The sequence below is a fragment of the Lynx rufus genome, unplaced genomic scaffold (genome assembly GCF_022079265.1).
Source record: "Lynx rufus isolate CCGP_SWC_20201006 ecotype Redwood Valley unplaced genomic scaffold, mLynRuf1.p SCAF_10, whole genome shotgun sequence".
NCBI lineage: Eukaryota > Metazoa > Chordata > Mammalia > Carnivora > Felidae > Lynx > Lynx rufus.
In genome coordinates, this window is record NW_025814824.1 from 88,518,746 (window position 1) to 88,537,571 (window position 18,826).

At 57.9% G+C, this 18,826-nt stretch overlaps 1 protein-coding gene across 1 annotated transcript in view; it reads left to right on the top strand.

Moving 5' to 3' along the window:
• Positions 1-18,826, top strand: part of HMCN2 (hemicentin 2) — a 147,303-nt gene that overhangs the window by 43,750 nt on the left and 84,727 nt on the right. The window contains exons 16-23 of the mRNA XM_047097159.1: positions 1,404-1,553; positions 8,406-8,594; positions 9,030-9,125; positions 9,424-9,551; positions 11,210-11,354; positions 14,687-14,799; positions 14,925-15,084; positions 16,708-16,873. Of these exons, the coding sequence (XP_046953115.1) occupies positions 1,404-1,553; positions 8,406-8,594; positions 9,030-9,125; positions 9,424-9,551; positions 11,210-11,354; positions 14,687-14,799; positions 14,925-15,084; positions 16,708-16,873 (1,147 nt within the window). The remainder of the gene's footprint in view (positions 1-1,403; positions 1,554-8,405; positions 8,595-9,029; positions 9,126-9,423; positions 9,552-11,209; positions 11,355-14,686; positions 14,800-14,924; positions 15,085-16,707; positions 16,874-18,826) is intronic.

Sequence of the window (18,826 nt, forward strand, 5' to 3'; positions counted from 1 at the left end):
CCAACAGGAGTTAGCTCCTTCTCAAGGGTCAGCCTCTCAGTCATGTTGCCCTCTTCTACCTGGACGCACCTGAGGTATTAGCTCAGAGTCCTGGCAGGCAGAAGTAGCTTCGAACTTGAACTTGTCCAAGGCCACCCCTGGTGGGTGCCAGGGGTGTCGGGACTCCTCATTCAGTGCTCGTGTCTCATGTTCTGGCCAAGAGCCCGGCCAGCCCTTTTTAGAAGGGCATCTCTTGATGGAATATTATTCAGCCTTAAGGAGAAGTGGAATTCCAGTTGTACGACAACGTAAATATAGTTAACACCGTAGAACTGCGCTCTTGGAAATGGTGAAGGTGGTAAATTTTGTTGTTCCTTAAAAAATGTTTTTAAGTTTATTGTTAAGAAAGAGAGAGCAAGAGTGTGGGGGAGGGGTAGAGAGAGAAGGAGAGAGAGAGCATCCCAAGCAGGCTCTGCACTGTCAGCACAGAGCCCGACGCGGGGCTCGAACTCATGAACCACGAGATCATGACCTGATCCGAAATCAAGAGTCGGACGCTTAACTGACTGAGCCACCCAGGCGCCCCCAATTTTGTTGTGTTTTTTTTTTTTTTTTGCCACAAGTAAAAATCTTTTTCATTTGAAGAAATGAAAAATGGGGTGGGGGGATGGGGAGTCACTGTTTACTGAGGGCGGAGTTTCTGTTTGGGACGACGAGAAAGTTCGAGAAAGTTCTGGAGACAGATACACAATAATGTGAACGTACTTAACGCCCCTGAATCGGATACTCTGAACGCTGGAGATGGTGCAGTTGTTTGTTTTATGTGCATTTTACCGCAGTGAAAATAAAAAATGAAAATAGAATTTAGAAAGTAGGGCAGAATCAGGGGAGCCGTCAGGAGCCTGGGTGCAGACAACAGTCAGGAGAAACGAGGGAGGCCTCAGGGTGGGTTTCGGGAAGCCTGCCCGGGATAAGGCCTCAGAGAGGCAGCCGTGGGTGGGGTGTGCTCATCCCAGGGCGACCCTGGGCGCCCCCAGAGCTGATCCAGACCTCAGTCGGTCTAGACCTGGGGTGGAGGATGGGGACCCAGCGGGGAGACCCAGGCAAGGAGTTTGTTGGTGCTCAGCCCATTGAATGCAGGGGGACAGGCTGGGCCTCTACAGAGGTCAACAGAGGAGCTCAGGGAAGCCCCCCCCCCCCGCAGGGCTGGAGGCTTTTCTCAACTTAAAAAATTTGCCTTTAATGGTTGTAACGTACAAATAACAAACTTGACATCTTAACCCTTGCTAGGGGTGCGGTTCGGTAGTTGTAATTACACGCGTGTCCTTGTATGCCCGTCACCAACATCCACTCCCAGAACTCTGTTCGTCTTAGAAAACTGAGACTCTGTCCCCATTAGATATGCTCTCCCATCTTTGGTCCAGGGGGTCTTGAAATGATTCTGGGCCCCGAGGGCTCCAGCTCTGGGACACTGCGGATCCCGGCAACTCGGGAGAGGGATGCTGGCGTCTACACCTGCCGAGCTGTCAACGAGATGGGAGATGCCTCTGCAGAAATCCGGCTGGAGGTTGGATGTGAGTATTGCACCTGGCCCCCACCTGCCCCTCCCCCTTTGCCGCGCCTCTGAGGTCGGGATTTGGGAGTGGCTTGGCTGGTGGCCGTGGCTCAGGGTCTCTCGTGGGCTTGCCGTTAATGCTTCAGCTGGGTCTGCTTCATCTGAAGGCTTGACTGGGGCGGGAGAACCCAGTCTGAATTCACTCATGCGGCTGTTGGCAGGAGGCCTCTGTTTGTTCTCCATGTGGGCTTGTCTAGAAGGCTTCTCCTGACATGGATTCTCATGAGTGAGGTAGCTGGGGGGGGGGGGGGAGGGAGAGAGAGAAAGGGAGGGAGGGAATCCAACCAGGAAGCTGCAGTCTTTTTTTTTTTTTTTTTCAACGTTTATTTATTTTTGGGACAGAGAGAGACAGAGCATGAACGGGGGAGGGGCAGAGAGAGAGGGAGACACAGAATCGGAAACAGGCTCCAGGCTCCGAGCCATCAGCCCAGAGCCTGACGCGGGGCTCGAACTCCCGGACCGCGAGATCGTGACCTGGCTGAAGTCGGACGCTTAACCGACTGCGCCACCCAGGCGCCCCAGGAAGCTGCAGTCTTTAAAAAATTTTTTAAGTGTTTTATTTATTATAATTATTTTTGAGTGTATTTATTTTGAAAGAACTTGCAAGCAGGGGAGGGGCAAAGAGAGAGAGAGGGAGAGAGAGAGAGAGAATCCCAAGCAGGTTCAGCACTGTCGGTGCAGAGCCCGATGTGGAGCTCAGACTCACGAAACTGTGAGATCGTGACCTGAGCCGAAGTCAAGAGTCGGACGCTTAACCGACTGAGTCGCCCAGGCGCCCTGAAGTCTTTATAACCAGCCACAGTCGTGGAAGTGACATAGAGTCACTTCTACTGTATTCTGTTGGTCACACCGACCAACCCTTGTGCGCGGTGGGTGGGAGGGGCTGCTCAAGTGTGCAGATACCGGGAGGCAGGGGTCACTGGGACCATCTTGGAGGCTGCCTGCCACAGAGACAGTTTGGGTCAAGTTCGGGCGTTGTCATTCCTGAGACCTGAAGTCCCGTCTCGTCTCCGTCACTTGCCACCTATGTGCTTTGGTTGAGTCATTGACCCTCAGTTTCCCCCTCTGTGAAACGGGGCTGACCATGCCATGAGGGTTGCTGTGAGCGTCCAAGTGAAATCAGGCATATAAAGCTTAGCACAGAATCTGGCCCATCTTGGGGCGCCTGGGTGGCGCAGTCGGTTAAGCGTCCGACTTCAGCCAGGTCACGATCTCGCGGTCCGTGAGTTCGAGCCCCGCGTCGGGCTCTGGGCTGATGGCTCGGAGCCTGGAGCCTGTTTCCGATGCTGTGTCTCCCTCTCTCTCTGCCCCTCCCCCGTTCATACTCTGTCTCTCTCTGTCCCAAAAAATAAATAAAACGTTGAAAAAAAAATATTTAAAAAAAAAGAATCTGGCCCATCTTGAGTGCTTGATAAACAGATGCCTGATTATCGCCTTTTTACAGATGGGGAGTCTGTATTCTCCTGTGGCTGGTGCATGGCCTTGGCTGTGACTGCCGTGATGTCTCAGTTCCGGGCCTGGACCCTGAGTCCTGGGGATTGCTAGAAGTTGTGGGCACCGCTCCTTGGCGTGTTGAGCCGGGATGGACTGGGCTTTGAGGGGTTCGCTGTGGCCACGGTGGGAAAGCCAGGTGCTAGGAATTCTGGGGAAGCACAGAGAATCGGGGATGTGCTTGTCTAGGCTGGGTGGGACGCCCAAGGGGCTCTCCAAGGATGGTGGGGGGCTCTGGGGGGAGAGTAAGCCCTGTGAGTAGGAGGTTCTGGCCCTGAGGAGGACAGTCTCATCCCAGGGTTGGATCCTCCCAGGCTTAGGGCACTCTTGGCCTTCATTTGTTTGTTCCATCATTCATTCCTGTAGCACATGGTCACCAGGTGGCCGGGCCCTGTGCTGGGGACACAATGGCAGGCGAGACTCGGGCTCTTGGTGTCAAGGTCCCAGATGTCAGACAGACAATACACCAAACTTTTGCAGGTGGTATCCACGGGGAGCTGTTGGTGCCCAGAGAAGGGGTCCAACGGACGGTGGGGGCTGGGAAGGCTTCTTGGAGGAGGTGGTGTCTGAGATGAACCCAGAAGCAATCAGTCAGGTGGTGAGCTGGGGAACAGTGTTCCAGGTAAAGGGAACAATGTGTGCAGATCTCCCCACGGCAAGAGAAGCGAGCCAGGGAGTGAGACAGAGCAGGGGGTGAGGGGTGCCCGGGAATCTGCTACCCGCTGTGGGGTCACCGCCAGCCCCAGGCTCCGGGATGCTGTATGAGTGAGAGATAAGAAAGGCCTGGGGCCTGGTGGGTTCTGATCAATGCCACGTCATTGTTAACAGTCAGTAGGTTCCGGGGGAGCAGAGAGGGCGCTCCAGGCAGGGCTGCCCTTGGCATTGTTTCCAAGAGTCATCCTTTGTTTCCTGTCTGATTTCTTTGCAGCACTGCCTTAATTCCTTCCTCCGCTCCCTCCGCCTGTCAGACACAGGCCTTAGGGCCACGTCAAGGAGGAGCCGGCTGGCATCCCAGAGGCAGGCTTCTCGGCCACTGGGCCACTGGTGGCCTTCGGCCTTTAGGTCAGGGAAGGGGTGGACGGTGACCCAGCGCCTGTGTGTCTGGGGAGAGCTGGCCTGGCAGCAGTGGGGGGAAATCGAATTTCCTGCCCATCTGGATGGCAGCTGCGGTCCAGCCTTCCTAGCCAGGCCGGCAGAGCCTTCCAGGGCCGGGAACGGCTGGGCACAGTGCCCACCTGCTGCTGTTGAGCTGGGAACTCTCTTCCTGGTGGCGTTTGGGAAGGAGGGAGGCGAGTGCCGGTGTCAGTGGACCCGCCTGCAGGGCACCTGTGCGTCACCTCTGGACGCGGAAGACTGGAGTCCGAGGTCCGTGTGCAGGCTCCCGTTTGGTCAAGTTCTTGACCTCCCCGCGCCCTTCTTTCCCCATCTGTGAAAAGGAGATGATAATCACAGAGCCTTGCCCGTAGGGTCCTTGAGAGATTTGATGAGACAGTGTGCTACGCTCCGGGCTTGAATGGAATAAATACTCAACACGCTTGCCCACGGGGGCCCGGGGAGGCGGCGCGGTTCGTCACACGGCTGGTGAGCGGGGCCCCGCAGCAGGCCATGCCCGCCCCAAGTTCACTGCCCTTTCTGCTCGCTGAGAACAGCCGCTCTGAGCCGTCACCTGCGCCTGCTGGATTCTCATTCGGGATGAGAGGACGCTCCTTCCCCTTTCTGTTCCCGGCCTGCGGTCGCCAGGCAGATGAGCGGGGGGGGGGGGGGGAGAGCAGGTACTTTGGGGGGTGCAGAGGGCCCGTGGCCAGCCCGGGAGAGCAGGAGAGAAGCGGCGCTGGGATCCGGGGCAGGAGTGGCCAGGGTTCCGGGCGGCTGTCCCGTCAGGCACGGCGGGCACGGACCCGGGGTCTGGGATGCCTCCGGCGACCCAGGATAAGGCTCTGATTTTCATTTTTTTTAAAATGAGAGGGAAGCAAATGGGTACCAACAAAGAGATAAGAAGGAATCCAGGCTGGATGGTGTGTGCCTTTATGTCAATGTGGTCATAAAATATAACTGTTAATATTTTTCCACGAGAGGAAGAGGCCCGTGAGAGTCCTCCTGCGGCCCCGGCTGGTGGGGCTGCGGCTCCGGGCCCAGTTGCAGGACCCTGCCCGGGAGGGGGCTGTGGAGCCCATCCCCCCCAGCCACAGACACCCCGGCATTCCCTCTGAACGCAGGGCAGGGCCCGAGGCCGGCCTCTCCTGTTGTCCACCTTGCCCTGCTGTGTAGCCATTGGACCTAAGACCCCCTGCCTACTCGTGGCCAAAGTCAAGACAGACTGGAGCTCTCCTTCCTGAGCTGGCTCATCCCCACCAGCCCTGCTGCAGGGCTCTGAGCCACGGGAACTGGGGCGGGGGGATGGCACAGGGGACGGGGGTGGGGGGAACGCTGGGTCTGCGCACAATGATAAAGAGCCCTGGAACTTTAAGGTATTGGAACCAGAATAAAAATAGTTACCTCCTTCTGCATGGGGAAACTGAGGCCCGAAGTGGTGAAGGGGTCCATCCACGATGCCCACTGGGGCAGAGGCAGTGCAAGGGCCCAGCGCAGGCTTTGGGCCTTTAGGCCGGTGCCCCCTGCCCTGGTGGCCGAGTAGGAGGAAGGGAAGTCATCACCTCTGCCGTGGTCACTTTGCTGTTAGAATCCATGGGGACCTTTCCCCCCGAAAACCTCCTGGAGGTGGGGAGTGGCCCTGCCGGGCCGAGTTAACCAAACCCCTCAGCCCTTCTGCAGAGGAGGGGAAGCAGGGAGAAGGGGGAGGTGGCCCTCAGGGTGGCTAGACCCTCCTGTCCTTTCCCCCCAACCCAGGCTGCTGGCTGGCATCCTTCAGTGGGGCTGTCCTCTCTTCCTGGGTATTCTAGGTTCCCCACCCGGCACTGCGCCCCCACAAACACACGCTGCGTCTCCAGGGAGCCTGGTGGGGCTGCAGTGCCTAATGGTCCCTGGGCATTTGCACCTCCTGCCCCGAAGCCCGCCTGAGGCCAAGGCAGAAGGGGCCATCCCTCTCGCAGTCGGGGGAGCCAGTTTACGGTCCCTCCCTGGGTTACCGCAAGGGTCACCTGAGAGTCTGTGGGGAGGGGGCCTGGAAGCAGAGGTGGCTGAGCCTCTGGTGAGACCCTGGGAAGAGCACTGGGTTGGGAGCCCAGCCCCCACCAACATGCTGCAGGACTCAGGGCCGGCCCTGCCCCTGCTCCGGGCCTCAGTTTCCCATCTGCAGAGGAGGTGACCAAAGGACCTTCAGCCCGGGCGTACGAGGATTCTGGGGTCCTGGCTTATTTGGGGGCTCCAGTGAGGAACGGGGTGAGGGGGGTGTGGCTGTGCCCGAGGCTGAGTCAGAGTTTTTCCGGGCAGGATCTGAGTCGGGATTTGGCTGCTTTGGGATTCACCCCAAAGAAAGGACAGAAGAGACGGGTGCGGCTCTGGCCGGAGCAAGCGGCCAAGTTGCTCCCGAGGACCCAGGGGGACGCAGGGGTGCGGTGGGTGAGAGCCTGGGCCTCAGCCGCAGCCAGACCTAAACTCCGATCCCACCTCTTCCATCGGCTTGGACCTGTGCTTTCCTTCATCTCCCTGACCCTCAGCGTCCTCATCTGTAAAGTAGGGTTGTAATGACATCCACCTCAGGAGCTTATTGGGGCCGTTGATGAAACTGGTGTTTCTAAAAGCACCGTCACCGTGCCTGTCAGTTCGTAGGTGCTCTAGATGCTACGCTCTGTCCATATCATTTGCTGACGATCGTAAGTCGGTTGTCCCTTTCCAGGGGGAAGTTCAGGTCTGGGAGGAGAATGGGGAAGAGAGTGTGTTTTGTAATGTGCCAGAGTCGGGAGACCAAGCTGGGCTGTTTGGGGACTAAGGAGGGAGGGGTCAAGAAGCAGGTGCGGCTGGGCGGGGCCGGCGAAGGCAGGTTCTGGGAGTGCCTGTCCCGGAGGTGAGGCTCACCTCTGCCCAGGGGCCAGGGCTCCGTTGGACCAGTGACCCTGTCTGAGGCGAGCCCGGAGCAGAGGCTTTCTGGGATTCTGGCCAGGGCCCAACAAGAAAGAGAGGCGTGCGGGTGGCGTCTGAGGTTGGATCCAAGACCGTTGGGTCCTCCTTGCAGTAATTTTCCAACTTGTGTTTATATCTCCTTGGAACTTCCCTAATCCCTGGGCCAGGAGGGAAATTTGATGTCATGATTTGGATGGAAATGGGGGCGATTTCTGGAGGGAGGCGGACAGAACAAAGAGGTGGAGGGGTTTCCATGGTGCTGGGTGCTACAGGCTAAAAAAAGAAAAGAAAAAAAAGAAAAAAAAAAAAAGGCTTCCTGGTCATGGGTCTGGGGACGGGGACTGGAGGACAGTGCCCGTTAGCTGCGGGGCACGGGGCCTGGACCCATCTGGAGTTGGACTCACTTCTGGCCTACGGAAGGGCAGAAAGGATCACGAGTTTCTGTTTGGGGAAATCACTTATTTTCTCCTGATGATAAACGTCAGACAACGCTTAGAAAAAAGTTTAGCAGAAACACTACAAGCTATTAACAGTGGTGGCCCTGGGGAAGGGCATGAGCTCGGGGGCGTGGGGAGCAAAAGACTAGGGGGGAAGTAGATTCTTGGCGTATTGTTGGAGTTTTGTTTGACCCAGGTGAGTCCTCGTCGAGGACTGTTGCCCTGGGGTCATGATGAATGTTGAAGTATAAAGTCACCTGATTAATAATAAGCACGTTTTCATTTTGTGGTGGAGTTTCATATACTCATTACAAAAATTTTGGCAAACAGAGATGTGGAGAAGAGAGTCAAGGTGGCCCGTAATCTCCCCACAGAGTGGGCTCTTTGGGGGTCGGGAAATGGTTGCCCAAGTTCAGGTGCAAGAGGTCCAGGGGGAGGGCGAGGGAGGGGAGGGTCTCCAAGGCGCGGGGGCTCCTGTGGCTGGAACTTGATTTGCAGCCCCTCAGAGGTGGGCCTCCCAGGAGGTGTCGCCTCAGGGGCAGGCCAGTTGCCCCCGCCCCCCTGCACGGCCAGGCACAGCGGGGCTCCCGTGACCCCGTGCAGGGGCGTGAGGCCCAGTGGTAGCTTCCTCCTGCCAAAGGCCACTCCCTCTGCCTCATCCCTAACCCCTCTTCAGGGCCGGATCCTTCCAAGCTCAGGTTGGCCCTAGAGCCCTGGAGATGAGTCAGCCCCAGGTTCACGAGGGCGAGGCCGGGAGGAAGGGAACCTCCCAGCCAGGGGAGGGGGGCAGGCGGCGGGATCAGTCCTCTGGGGGCACGTGGGGTTCAGCCACCGGGCATGGCTGACCGGTCACCTCCCTGCAGATGCGCCCCAGCTGATGGAGCTGCCCCGGGACGTCGCTGTGGAGCTGGGGAGGAGTGCCCTCCTGGCGTGCCGGGCCATGGGCCGCCCGCCCCCGCTCGTCACCTGGCGCCGTGGAGATGGCCAGCCGCTGGGGCCCAGGCGGGGTGGCAGGACGGGGCAGCCTGATTCGGGAGTGCTGTTCTTTGAAAGTAAGAGACAGGGGCCGGGGGAGGATGGGCGGGGGAGACAGGATGGCTTCTGACACGCCCAGTGCCTCCCCAGGCCGGGTGGCTCGGAGCAGAACGTTGATGCCTGGCATTGGCCATGGGTGAGGCCGACGCGGGCTCGTGTCCTGGCTGCCTGCCTCTGACCAAGTCGCCCCGCTGCTCTGAGCCCCCTACAGCCATGACAACGACAAAACCTACCGCCTGGGTTTAATGACGGGCCGGCCTGAGGGCTTGTCGCGCGGGTCGGATCCCGGACACTGGGTTGACCGCGAATGCCCTCCCAAGGCCTGGCTGCCTCCCCCCAGCCCTCCTCCCTCACCCCTGCAGGGCCGGGCTGTGCCGTGGGCTGCCTGCACCTGGGGGGGCCGGAGCGGTGGCGGGTCCCGGCAGTCAGGCCGGCCTCTTTCCGTCCCTCAGGTGTGGTCCCCAAAGACCAGGCCCTGTATGTCTGTGAAGCTCAAAATGTGTTCGGGAAGGTCCGGGCAGAGGCCCGGCTCGTCGTGACCGGACACGGTTCGCTGGTGGATCGGGGTGGGGGGGGGGTTGGTAGGGAGGCCGGGCACCCCCAGGGAGGCCCCCTCACTATGGCGGCCCATCCTTTGGGACGGGTGTGGCCGTGCCAGGCTCTCCAAGAGGAGATCTGGATGCCTGCTTCCTGGGCAGCGTGCCCCGGGAAGCGTGCCCTTTGACCCTTGAGGATCCCCTATCCACTGGTTCCCTGGGGAGGAGCGGGGGGACAGTGGGGTCTCTGTCCCCGCGACGGCCACCCGCGGGAATCTAGTGTGACCCATACCGTCTCCCCTCCCCACAGCCCCGCCGCAGATCGCAAGCAGCGCCTCCACTGTCCGGGTGCTGGAGAGGCAGCCGGTGTCCCTGCCCTGCATCATCCTGGCGGGGAGGCCCCTCCCGGAGCGACGCTGGCTCAAGGCCGGGCTGCCGGTGAGCGAGCTCTCTGGGTGCAGGCACCCGCAGTGGTGCCTGGGGGCGGAGGGGACTGTCACGTTCCTCCCTCTGCCTCCGCTTCGCTATTTGCTTGGTTTGGAACGTGCTCTTCCTTGCTCCCTCTCTTGCCTGCCTCTTTCCAGAAACTTCTCTGGTAAATGTGCTGATAGCATCCGTCACCCTCCCAAGTCCTGCCAAGGTTTCTGTGGCTGCTGGTCCCCCCCACCCCCCACCCCCGAGAGCCGCAGGAGAATCTCCCGCTCCATTAGTGCTGAGGCTGGGGGGCAGGAATTTGGGGGACGCAGAGACAGTGCTTTCTGCCCCCCATTCTGACAGGATGTGCAGTTCAACATCCGCCCTGACTCCATAGCTGGGCACGTGGTAGCTGCTTTATCCACTCATGTGGATTCGGTTTTCTTTCTTTATTTTTTTTCTATTTCTCCTCTCGTGGCCACTCCTTTTCTTTTTAACAGTTTTTTAAAAAATTGTTTTTACATGTTTATTTATTTTTGAGAGAGAGAGAGAGAGAGAGAGAGAGAGAGAGAGCAAGCAGAGGAGGAACGGAGAGGGAGACACAGAATCCGAAGCAGCTCCAGGCTCTGAGCTGTCGGCACAGAGCCCGACGTGGGGCTCGAACTCAGGAACAGCGAGATCATGACCTGAGCTGAAGTCGGATGCTTAACCGACTGAGCCACCCAGGCGCCCCTGGCCACGCCTTCTTTACCCCTCCCCTTTCCTCAATTCCCAGGCCCTGTCCTCAGACATACTGGGGACCTTGTGCCCTTGAGGGAGCCTTCCTGAGTAGAATCTGATGCTCGGGTTGCAGAAAGAGGGCCCTGGGCCCTGTCGATGCCAGGCCAGCGAGCGGCTGGAGATGTGGGGTCTGTTTCAGCTCCGTGGCCACACTGGAAGGGCGCGTGCCCGTAGGGCTGCCCAGTGCCACAAGCAGAAACCCCCTCAAGCTTGCTCGGCCCAAGGGGGCCTGGTACCAAGAGGGCACAGGGGCAGCTCCTGGAGCCGAGTCCCATGTGTGCAGCCAGGCTCACGGGACAGGGACAAGGATGCCGAAAGCGGGCTGAGGCCTGGTGGTGGAAAGGTTTTAAAAGGACCCCTTACCAAAGAAAGACTGGTTAGACATCTTTATGAAGGTCGCCCCGGGCGCCCTTCTGCACCAGCGCTCCCTGGTCCCCATGGGGACAGATCTGGGCAGCCACCAGGAGCCACTGTCTCTGCTTCTCTCCCTGGGACCACGTCTGATGTGGCCACGCCTCGGTTCTGCTCGTGTGGCTCTGTTCTCTCCCTGCAGGAATTTGTCCCTACTCTCTGTCCCTACCTTGGAGCCCCGGCCCCTACTCAGTAAAGGCTCTGGCCGCAGCCCCGTACTCTTGGGGGGAGGCTCCCCCCGGCCCACTGGTCCGGCTGGTCGTGGGAGAGTGGGGTCCGAGGTGTGCCCGGGGTCAAGGTCACCTAGCCCCGAGGGTCTGCGGGGGTGGAGGAGTCTCAGGGAAGGGGAGAGAGTTCTCCAAACCCCTGACCTCTCGGTCCAGCTTGCTCCCCACTGGCCTGGTGGGCAGCGTGGTTTCCAGAGCGTTCTCTCTCTCAGCGGGCGCCGCATGGGGCTGCGGTCCAAGCTGGGGCTTCCTCACCCTCCCCAGCTCCCACCTGGCGGCCGACATTCGGTCCGAGCAGATGGCAGCCTCCACCTGGACCGGGCACTGCAGGAGGACGCGGGGAGGTACAGCTGCGTGCTCACCAACACGGCTGGCTCTCAGCACAGGGATGTGGAGTTGGTTGTCCAGGGTGAGTCCCGGGATGCAGGGTAGGGGTGAGGGATGTGATGGGGTGGGGAGGATGCATGACGAGAACTTGATCTGCAACACCTGTGTTTAAAAAATCGGGGCGCGGGGCGCCTGGGTGGCGCAGTCGGTTACGCGTCCGACTTCAGCTCAGGTCACGATCTCGCGGTCCGGGAGTTCGAGCCCCGCGTCGGGCTCTGGGCTGACGGCTCGGAGCCTGGAGCCTGTTTCCGATGCTGTGTCTCCCTCTCTCTCTGCCCCTCCCCCGTTCATGCTCTGTCTCTCTCTGTCTTAAAAATAAATATTTAAAAAAAAAAAAAAAATCGGGGCGCCTGGGTGGCTCAGTCGGTTGAGTGTCCGACTTTGGCCCACGATCTCACGGTTCGTGGGTTCGAGCCCCGCATCGGGCTCTGTGCTGACAGCTCGGAGCCTGGAGCCCGCTTCGGATTCTGTGTCTCCCTCTCGCTCTCTGCCCCTCCCCCACCCGTCTCTCCATCTCCCCACAATAAACAAACATTAAAAAAAGTTATTTTTAAAAAAATGCACAAATGGGGGCGCCTGGGTGGCTCAGTTGAGCGTCTGACCCTCGATTTTGGCTCGTGATCTCGCAGTCTGTGGGACTGAGCCCCACGTCGGGCTCCGTGGTGATGGCCAGAGCCTGCTTGGGATTCTCTCCCCCTCGGTCTGCCCCTCCCCGACATGTGAGCTTACACACTGTATATGTCATGAGTTACGTGTGACATAAATTGTATATAACTTTGCATACGTTGTATGTAAGTAACTTGTACGTTATATATAAATTCTTTATGGGTCTATATTTCTATCCATCTATCTATGGATTCTTTTTTTATTTTTATTTTTTTTAAATTTTTTTTTTCAACGTTTATTTATTTTTGGGACAGAGAGAGACAGAGCATGAACGGGGGAGGGGCAGAGAGAGAGGGAGACACAGAATCGGAAACAGGCTCCAGGCTCCGAGCCATCAGCCCAGAGCCCGACGCGGGGCTCGAACTCCCGGACCGCGAGATCGTGACCTGGCTGAAGTCGGACGCTTAACCAACTGCGCCACCCAGGCGCCCCTCTATGGATTCTTTATATACACATACACAGAAATGTTTAAAAACGAGACCGGGACCACAGCGTATTAGTGTCTTGCAACCTGGGTGTTTGTTTTGACGATAGATTATGATCTTATGATCGTATTCTGCGAATAAATAGGGGGCTCAGTTGAAGACGAAGTGTCCTCTGTTTGGATGAGCCGTGAGCAGCTCACCTGCCCCCTCACGTCCGCCTTCTCACCAGCCCGAACACCCTGCGGGGGACGGTTTGCGCTCTACCTTTGCCCACACGCCCCATCCCTTCCTTAGGCTAAACCCATTAATGTAGAATTGAGGTTTGACTGACAGAGACTGCCCATTTTTAGGGCTTTTAGTGTATTTTACCCAATTAACGCTCCCACGCACCGTGCTGGAGAGTCCCTGTTCCCTTTACCTGCCCATCCAGGTGCCACCGTTCTTTTTTTTTTTTTAATGTTTGCTTATTTTTGAGAGAGAGAGAGAGAGAGAGAGCGTGCTCGAGAGTGGGGGAGGGGCAGAGAGAGATGGGGAGACAGAGGATCCGAGCCGGCGCTGACAGCAGATGTGGGGCCCCCCGAACTTATGAACCGTGAGATCACGACCCGAGCCGAAGTCAGACGCTCAACCGACTGAGCCCCTCCCAGGCGCCCCACGACCCTTCCTTTGAACCTGAGACGAGAGGCTTAAACTAAGTGTGGCTATATTTTGTCATTTACCAAGTATGTTCATAATAATCCTCCTTTTTTTTTTCTCCCATTTGTTTTATAAAACCCCCCAAGGGTGAGCGGAAAGAACACATTGTTCCCATTTTCTAGAGGAAAACCAAAGTTCAGAAGGAGGCAGGGTCTAGAGCGCTGTCTTGCCTCCCCGTCACCCCAACGAGTCGTAGCGATCAAAACCTGGGCGTGTGCCCCGGGCCACACCTCTGCCAGGTTCTGTGTAGGTTCCGCTGAATTTTCATAACTACCCGAGAGGTGGGGTTCAAAAGACTCCCCGTTCCGACGTTACGCCGAGGCCCGGAGAGGCGAGTAACTCCTCAGGATCTCAGGCGCCTCGTCCGTCCGTGGGGCTGGTGCTGGACGCGACCAAGCTCGTCCTCTTGGCTCCCTTCGTTTCCAGTTCAACAGTAGTAATCGACTGGCGGGCTTGGGCCACCTGGGAGGATCTAGAAGGGCATTTTCCTCCCTAACGGGTGGGTCTCAGTGTTACTGGCAGAGCCCTTGGCTTCTGGCGTCCCCTCCCGTCTTGTCCAAGCCCGGTCTCTCCCCGCCCCTGCACATCTGGACGGTGCCCAGAACGGATTTGGCACTTGTTTTCCAGTTCACTGTGTTCTGTGAATACTATTTTCTGCCATTTCTCATCTGTCCATCCCTGGAGAGTGGGCAGGGAATTGGGGTTAATGAGCTGTTTTGCTGATGAAGGAATCTGGGTACCAAAAGATTAAGTGGTTTACCCAAAGTCCCCGAGCAAAGAAAGGGCACAGCTGGTCCCGGGCACAGGCTGCCCTCTGTCCGGGGCGTGAATTCATAAAAGTGGTGGCCGTCGAACCATGCCCCTTGTGTCCTTCTGTTGAAATAGTTTTTTTGTTTGTTTCTTAAATTCTGATAAAATATACATAAAACTTACCATTTTAACCACCTGAAAGCCTCCAGTTTAAGCATATTTGTAGGGCGGCCATCACTACTCTCTGTCCCCAGAATTTTTTCATCATCTCAACGTGAAGCCCTCTGCCCCGCTGAACACCAGCTCCCCATTTCCCTCTTGCCCAGCCCCTGGCAACCACCATTCTGCCCTGTGGCTCAGAAATCGCCTGTCCTAGAGACGTCGTGTAAGTGGAATCACACAGCATTTGTTCTTTTGTGTCTGGTTAATTGCATTTAGCGTAATGTTTTCAGGGCTCATCCGTGTTATAGTATGTATCACACTCTGACTCCTTTTTATTTATTTATTTTTAATTTTTTATGTTGTTTGTTTTTTATTTCGGAGCAAGGGAGCGAGGGAGCGGGGGCAGAGGGTGGGAGAGAAAATCCCAAGCAGGCTCCACACTCAGCCTGGAGCCCGATGCGGGGCTCGATCCCATGACCCTGGGATCATGACCTGAGCCCAAATCGAGAGTCGGACGCTCCACCAGCTGAGCCACCCAGGCGCCCCTACTGATGAATAATATTTTATACGTATGCCCCACATTTTGTTTTTCCGTCCTCCAGTTGACAGAGATTTGGATTGTTTTCAATTTAAAAAATTGGTTTGTTTTTGAAAGTGCCCCCTAGGATCCAGCCCGTGGCCACCCACCATGTCACCAATGAAGGGGTTCCAGCCTCCCTCCCCTGTGTGGCCTCGGGGGTCCCCACCCCTGCCATCACCTGGACCAAGGTAGGAGGAGCCTCTTATGGTAAGGGTACCCAGAGGGGTGGGCCCAGTGCATCATGGGGTGGGGGGATTATGCAAATCGCCATGCGGTGTGGGCTCTGCTGATGTCACCCCCAACTCTCCTGCAGGAAACCAACGCCCTGGCCTCCACAGGTCCCCACTACAACGTGAGCAAGGATGGCACCCTGGTCATCGCCCGGCCATCTGCCCAGGATGCAGGAGCCTATGTCTGCACGGCCACCAACGCTGTGGGCTTCTCCAGCCAGGAGATGCGGCTTTCTGTCAACAGTGAGTGGTGGCCACCCCCTGTCCTGGGAGAGGGGCTTGGCAGGCATGGAGGCAGGGGCATGGACGAGCTGACCTTACCTGGACCTTCCTTGCCCCCGCCTCGAAATTCTTCCCCTCTGAAGGGCACATGGACCAAAGCTGCCCTCCTCCAGCTCACTGTCCTCAGCAGTGTGCACATGCTCTAAGAGTGGGTCCAGTTCAGCCCTCTGTGAGCGGATGGTGGGAAGCCATCACGTTAACAAGCCTCGGAAAAACACAGGCCCTACACTGGACCCCTGCCACCTGGGCAGCCCCCTTGCCCGCCACTGTCCCCGAGTCTCTGTGCCCCAGACCCCTCTGGCCTCCATTCAGTTTCTTAAATGGGCCTTCCTGCCTCAGGACCTTTGAACGAACAGTTCCTTCTTTGGAATCCCCTTCCCCCTCCTGGGCCAGCTGACTTCTCCCATTGGTCAGGTATCTGCTCTCTGACTCCTCAGACTGAGTCAAGTCGCTTTGCTGTAGACTCTCTGGAACGTCCCCTTTGTAACTATGATTAGATAGTTAATTGTGTGTTGAGTTGTTCGGTAGCAGTGTTCCCTGTGGGCCCTAATGCCGGGAGGACGGGGGCAGGATCTGTCTCCTTTGCTGCTCCTTCCCCAAATCCACACAGAGCTGGGCACTTAGGAACCGCCTGGAATGAAGGAGCAAATGCACAGCCAAGTTTTTTAGACATACTCTTACAACCACTATTTTTATACTACAAAACAAAAATTTTTTTTTAAGGGGAGATTTTCTCTCTAAATGAACATATAAGGGAATGCGTGAGGTCTTATGTGAGACAGAGAGAGACAGATCATGAGCAGGGGAGGGGCAGAGAGAGAGGGAGACACAGAATCTGAAACAGGCTCCAGGCTCCGACCCGTAAGCACAGAGCCCGACGTGGGGCTCGAACCCACAAACCGTGAGATGGTGACCCGAAGCACAGTCAGACGCTTAACAGACTGAGCCACCTGGGCGCCCCATCTAGCTTAATTATTATTGCTGAGACACGTCCTGGTATATCATTGTATGAGCAGCTGGCTAGAAATGTAGGGGGGCATAAGGGAGGAGGGGGACGGGGTAATCTCTGTCATTAGGAGCCTTGAACTTGATACGAGAAAGAGGTGATGTGCACGGATTGGTGTAAACCCCCGATCGGAGTTTGAGAAGGCCAGAGGGACGTTGTGCATCATCTGGTGGTTGATATCCTGAGAATGACTGGGGTGACCCCTGGGGGAGAAGGGGGACAGAGAAGATGAGGACAGAACCTGCCGGAATGTCCCCAGGGAAGGGACAGCCGGGGGAGGAGAAGCTAGAGGGTAGTCGACGTTGGGGCAGGAGTGAGCATGTCAGGGTCATCAAAGCAAGCCGAGCTTCCAGAGGGAGGGTGCTGGTGGAGAGGTGGAGGCCGGGACTGGGGGGCCATGGGGTCTGGGGCCACCCCCACACCCCCACTCTCTCCTTAGAGCCGAGCCCACCCACTTTCTGCACCCCCCAGGGTGGGGGTAGCACCTCCGTTTCCTGGGGCGGCCGTCCTGGTCCCCTTTGGCCTCTGTGCCGTGGCTTCCTGTCCGTCTCACAGTCCCCGTGTGCTTCCGTCCACAGCTAAGCCCAGGATCCGTGGGAATGGGTCACGTGATGCAGATGAGCCTCTGAGAGTCACGGCCAAGGCTGGCGATGAGGTGACCCTGGACTGCGAGGCCCAGGGCTCCCCACCCCCCCTCGTCACCTGGACCAAGGACCTCCATCCTGTGCCCTCCGTCACCGACAGGTAACCCGATCCGATGCCCTTGGTCCTGGAGATGGGCGGAGCTTGGGGTTTGAGGAAACTGGCCTCGAGGTGGCCAGCGACCCGGCCAGTGTCTGGGACCCTGTGGACTCTCCCAGGGTCGGGCGCGGATTCGACTTCACACGTAGCACTTTTGTCCACGGGCCCCCTGAAGCCTGTCAGGGGACCCCTGAGAGAGAGCACAGGTGCTCAGGGTGAGACCCTTCGGAAGTTCACGTGCCCGGAGCCTCGTGCACCGGCCGCTGGGTGCTACGTGCGGAATCTCCTTTCAAATCTGCGCGGCAGCCCTTGTTGTCCGAGCCGACTGAGGCTCAGCGAGGCGGCGGGGGGCGGGGGGGGGTGGACTGCTTGTGGTCACCCAGCTAGGAAAGAGCCACCCCCCAGTTGGACGGCGCCCCAACGTTGTCACGTGCAACGTCCCCGTCTGCTCCTCAGACCAGATGTCTGGTGGCCGGGCTCTCTGACTCAGCTTCTCCCCCACCATCAGGGATGCCGGGATTGGGCACAGAGGGAGGCCGTACCCCCCCACCCCCACCCCAGGCAGGGCCGTGGGAGACGGTGGTTCCAGACAAGAAGGGTCTCGAGACTCCCGGGGCTCTTGACTTTTGAGCCCAGGGCGGGGGAGGCTCCGGCCAGTGACATCAGTCCTGGCAAGGTCTTTGAGAAGTTCCAGACCCAGAAGGTCTCACCGCCCCCCCCCACCCCCCTAACACCCACACGTGTGTCTGTACATCTCAGAACATCTGTTGGGTGAGCCCTTCCAAACCGTGGAGCCCGCACCCCTGAAGGCGGCCGGGGTCCCGGGCCTGGGCAGGGTCTGCATTGCCCCCACCCCCACGCCCTGTCGGTGTCCCCGCAGCTGCGTGTGTCCTGGGAACCGGGGGTGGGAGGCCGGGGGAGCCTACCGCTCTCCCCACAAAGCCTGGTGTTAACTCCTCCAGTGCGGAGGCGACGGCCGGCCGGGTGCTTGTTTCTTTATGGCTCGTTACGGAGACGAGGAAACACACAGCGCTCACTTGTTCGGCCCTCCTTGTCGTGATGTGTTAATAGATCAACCGGGAGCCATAAATTGTGGGAGCTGCTTGTGCAATCCGGAGTCCTGTTCTGTTCCCCTCCTCTTCTTCCTGGCGATCTCCAGAGATTTACGAGATTCTGAGAGTTTATCTCAGTTAGGAGTTTATCTAAGGTGGGGGGGCCGGGGCCGGGCGAGGAGCTTAGACCCCGGAGTTCGTCCCACCTGGCGGGGATCGCCCCACCTGGCTGGGGATCCCAGCTGCTGTCGTGTTGGTCGTGTGGCCTCAGGTGGCTGCCGGCTCCTCCCGGCCTGTTTTTCACCTGTACGGCGGATGTTGGTTAAATAGTGCTCACTACTTAGTGCGATGCAGCGAGGGATGCGCAGTGTTTAGCGGATGATGAGGTGCCGGAAAATCGCTCCCTCTGACACCATTTTATTGCCGCTGCCATTTACACACTAAGGCATCATTTCTAGCTTCTTAAAAAAAAAAATTTATTTGCTTATTTATTTTGAGAGAACGAGAGCACGGGCAGGGGAGGGGAAGAGAGAAAGAAAGGGTGGATCCCCAGCAGCCTCCATGCGCAGCGAGGAGCCGGACGCGGGGCTTGATCCCGCGAACGGGGAGATCATGACCTGGGCCAAAATCGCGATGCAGATGCTTAACCGGCTGAGCCACCCGGGCGCCCCGCATTCTCACCCACTGTTTAAAATATATAAGCTTTGGGGCGCCTGGGTGGCGCAGTCGGTTAAGCGTCCGACTTCAGCCAGGTCACGATCTCGCGGTCCGTGAGTTCGAGCCCCGCGTCGGGCTCTGGGCTGATGGCTCGGAGCCTGGAGCCTGTTTCCGATTCTGTGTCTCCCTCTCTCTCTGCCCCTCCCCAATTCATGCTCTGTCTCTGTCTGTCCCAAAAATAAATAAA